The sequence below is a fragment of the Rutidosis leptorrhynchoides genome, chromosome 11, assembly GCF_046630445.1.
Source record: "Rutidosis leptorrhynchoides isolate AG116_Rl617_1_P2 chromosome 11, CSIRO_AGI_Rlap_v1, whole genome shotgun sequence".
NCBI classification, from domain to species: domain Eukaryota; kingdom Viridiplantae; phylum Streptophyta; class Magnoliopsida; order Asterales; family Asteraceae; genus Rutidosis; species Rutidosis leptorrhynchoides.
In genome coordinates, this window is record NC_092343.1 from 161,783,168 (window position 1) to 161,787,093 (window position 3,926).

The following is a 3,926-nucleotide window of genomic DNA, read 5'->3' on the forward strand; positions in this document are numbered from 1 at the left end:
CCATTTAAAGATTGGTGCGCAGCCATAGACATTCAACAGTCATTTACCTCCGTGGCCTACCCGCAGGCCAACGGGCAAGTCGAGGTTACTAACAGTGACATCGTTGCCGGCATAAAAGCAAGACTAGGTAAACACTGACAAGGATGGGTGGATGAACTCCAACACGTGCTATGGGCACACCGGACAACACCGAAAGATAGCATGAACGAAACACCTTTCATTCTGGTGTACGGAACTGAAGTTATACCGGCTGAAGTACTTGTCCCAACCGACCGAATAAGATCATTCGATGAACAACAAAACGATGACGCATTACGGGAAAACTTAGATGCTCTGGAAGAACGGCGAACAATAGCACGTATCCGGCAAGTTGAAAAGAAACAACAAATCGCAAACCACGATGACAAAAAAGTCAAGCCACTGGACTTTCAACTAAACGATTTGGTGTTATGCAGCAACGAGGCCAGCCGACAGCAAGACGTCAGAAAATTAGGCCCCAGATGGGAAGGGCCCTACAGGGTTGTCGGCATAACTGAGTATGGTGCATACCACCCGGAGACGCCAGACGGAGTTCCGATACAACGCCCTTGGCACGCCTTCCATCTAAAGAAATATCACGTGTAACTTACCTGCGACCAGGAGGACTGATCACCCAATCGGATGGCAGGAAGGAAAAACACTTATGTACTCAAATAGTTTCTATGTATAAGTCATCAATAAAGTTTCATTTTATATGCTTATACACTGTAATGTCTCTGAATATGACACAAGTAAAATCAAAAGTCTTTCGGCATGTTTCTGACCTACCACCAGAAGAAATGCTTTCTAGCTTTCGTTGGTAGGAGGACACCCCTTGAAGAACCTTAACGGATAACAAGGGTATCCGATCATATCATTGGTGGTCCGGTTTTACCGTATAAACAACTCGACCACACTCACCCGTAGTCTAGATATCTACTTTTTTGTCATGACAAATATACGCAACTCAAAGGAAAATTAAAGTAGTTTATACACAACATACAACAAGATATAGAGAAATCACATTAATCATACGAAATGCAACCGAGTGCATATCTCTACGGTTGGTAATTTACAATATCCTCAACGGATGAATTCTCATGTAACACCCCAGGTAAAACGTTTCTCGTAGCATGATATTGTCCGCTTTGCAGAAATAGGGACGTACCCTTGTCTCCCCCGTAGGTTGCTCACGGATTTTTCTTGGCGACCAAACACGACGAGCACTTTCCCAATAGGTCACCCATCCTGGTAGTGCTCTCGCCTGAGCACGCTTAACTGCAGAGTTCTCATGGGATCTGCTGCGCTTGTGGTCCCAAAATGTGTCATGCTAGGAAAGGTCTCCACACCCTTATAAGGCATGCTTCGTTCCCCTCTCCAACCGATGTGGGACGGATGTAACACGGATGTTACAATCCTCCCCTCTAATGGGACACAGCGTACTCGATGTGCACGTTTGGTCCGGGGCCTGGCTCTGATACCATTATGTAACACCCCAGGTAAAACGTTCCCCGTAGCATGATATTGTCCGCTTTGCAGAAATAGGGACGTACCCTTGTCTCCCCCGTAGGTTGCTCACGGATTTTTCTTGGCGACCAAACACGACGAGCACTTTTCCAGTAGGTCACCCATCCTAGTAGTGCTCTCGCTTGAGCACGCTTAACTGCAGAGTTCTCATGGGATCTGCTGCGCTTGTGGTCCCAAAACGCGTCATGCTAGGAAAGGTCTCCACACCCTTATAAGGCATGCTTCGTTCCCCTCTCCAACCGATGTGGGATGGATGTAACACGGATGTTACAATCCGTCCTAATCCATCCGGACGAAGTCCGTATCGATTATAAACGATTCACAACAGTTGATTACATCGCGAGGTACTTGACCTCTATATGATACATTTTACAACATTGCATTCGTTTTGAAAAGACAATCTTTCATTACATCTAAAGTTGACAGACATGCATACCATTTCATAATATATCCAACTATAATTGACTTAATAATGATCTTGATAAACTCAACGACTCGAATGCAACGTCTTTTGAAATATGTCATGAATGACTCCACGTAATATCTTTAAAATGATCAAATGCACAGCGGAAGATTTCTTTCGTACCTGAGAATAAACATGCTTTCAAGTGTCAACCAAAAGGTTGGTGAGTTCATTAGTTTAGCATAAATAATCATTTCATAAGTTTAATAGACCACAAGATTTCATATTTTCATTTCTCATAAACATACGTCCCATGCATAGAGACAAAAATAATCATTCATATGGATTGAACACCTGGTAACCGACATTCACAATATGCATATGAGAATATCCCCATCATTCCGGGATCCTCCTTCGGACATGATATAAATTTCAAAGTACTAAAGCATCCGGTACTTTGGATGGGGCTTGTTGGGCCCGATAGATCTATCTTTAGGATTCGCGTCAATTAGGGTATCTGTTCCCTAATTCTTAGATTACCAGACTAAAAGGGGCATATTCGATTTCGATCATTCAACCATATAATGTAGTTTCAATTACTTGTGTCTATTTCGTAAAACAGTTATAAAAACAGCGCATGTATTCTCAGTCCCAAAAATATATATTGCAAAAGCATTTAAAAGGGAGTAATGAAAACTCACCTAATGTATTTTGTAGTAAAAATACATATGACTATTTTGAACAATGCAGGGTTGGCCTCGGATTCACGAACCTATATCATTCGTATATAAATTAAAACATATTTTTGTAATCGAACATATATATATATATATATATATATATATATATATATATATATATATATATATATATATATATATATATATATATATATATATATATATATATATATATAGTATATCTTAAATTATATGTTATACCTATTTAGTTTATGTATATATTCAAAATATCTAATATTTATATAGTTATATTGATGTATATTTGATTAGTATTTTGATAAAAATACCTAACATGCTATTTATGAATATTTATATAAACTTTGTTAATTTGATTAAAAACATACTTACAACCCTAATAATATTTTTTTTAAAACTCTTATTTTTATAGTTATCATTATTTTGAATAATAATACTTACATTAATCTAGTTAATATTAATAATAATGATAATAATATTAACAATAATGATACATAATGATAATACTAATAGTTATAGCATAATACCAATACTAATAATCATATTAATAATAATAATGATAATATTAATAATAATACTTATGTTAATATAAATAATAATACTCATAGTGATAATAATCATAATGATGTACATGGTATTTATGATGATAATTATAATACTAACAATAATTATGATACTAGGGATAATAATGATATTAGTAATAAATATAATAAGCATAGTATCTATAATAATAATACTAATGTTTAATAATGATAATAATACTAATATTGGAGAAAATTAATAATATTTTTGATAATCTTCATATTAACAACACATATACATTAGTAATATTGATATTAAATATAGTACTATAATCATAATCATAATAATAATAATAAATGATAAATAACAAAGATCAAAATTATAATTCTAATAATAATGACAATAGTAATAATAATAATAATTTTTAAAAAATGGAGACTACCTCAAAAGCTCATTCTAAAAAGAAAACGCCTCGAACCGGGCTCGAACCCGTGACCTCTCGAACACTCAAACACCCTCAAGACCATTCTTCTGTTTCGATTTCTTTTGATTTATACACACTCCATTTATATTTAACACATTTCTATTTTTCTGGTATACTCTCTTCTTCAACCTCAATTAAAAATTGACCCAAAAATCCTGCAACCTTAGTTTACTCGTTCGTCTTATGATTTATTTAATAATCAGAAACAATTACAGATTATACAACTTAATTAAAACAGAAAAATAAATTAAGCTGC

The 3,926-nt window shown here is 35.3% G+C and overlaps 1 protein-coding gene across 1 annotated transcript; it reads left to right on the top strand.

Annotated features, from left to right (window-relative positions):
- Positions 1–201: 201 nt before the first annotated feature.
- On the top strand, positions 202–624 carry LOC139875153 (uncharacterized). Its single transcript, XM_071862511.1, has one exon. The coding sequence runs from the start codon at positions 202–204 to the stop codon at positions 622–624; it is 423 nt and encodes a 140-aa protein (XP_071718612.1).
- The last annotated feature ends 3,302 nt before the right edge of the window (positions 625–3,926 follow it).

Coding starts and splice junctions, on each gene's coding strand:
- LOC139875153 (XM_071862511.1), top strand. CDS start 202: ATGAACGAAACACCTTTCATTCTGGTGTACGGAACTGAAGTTATACCG.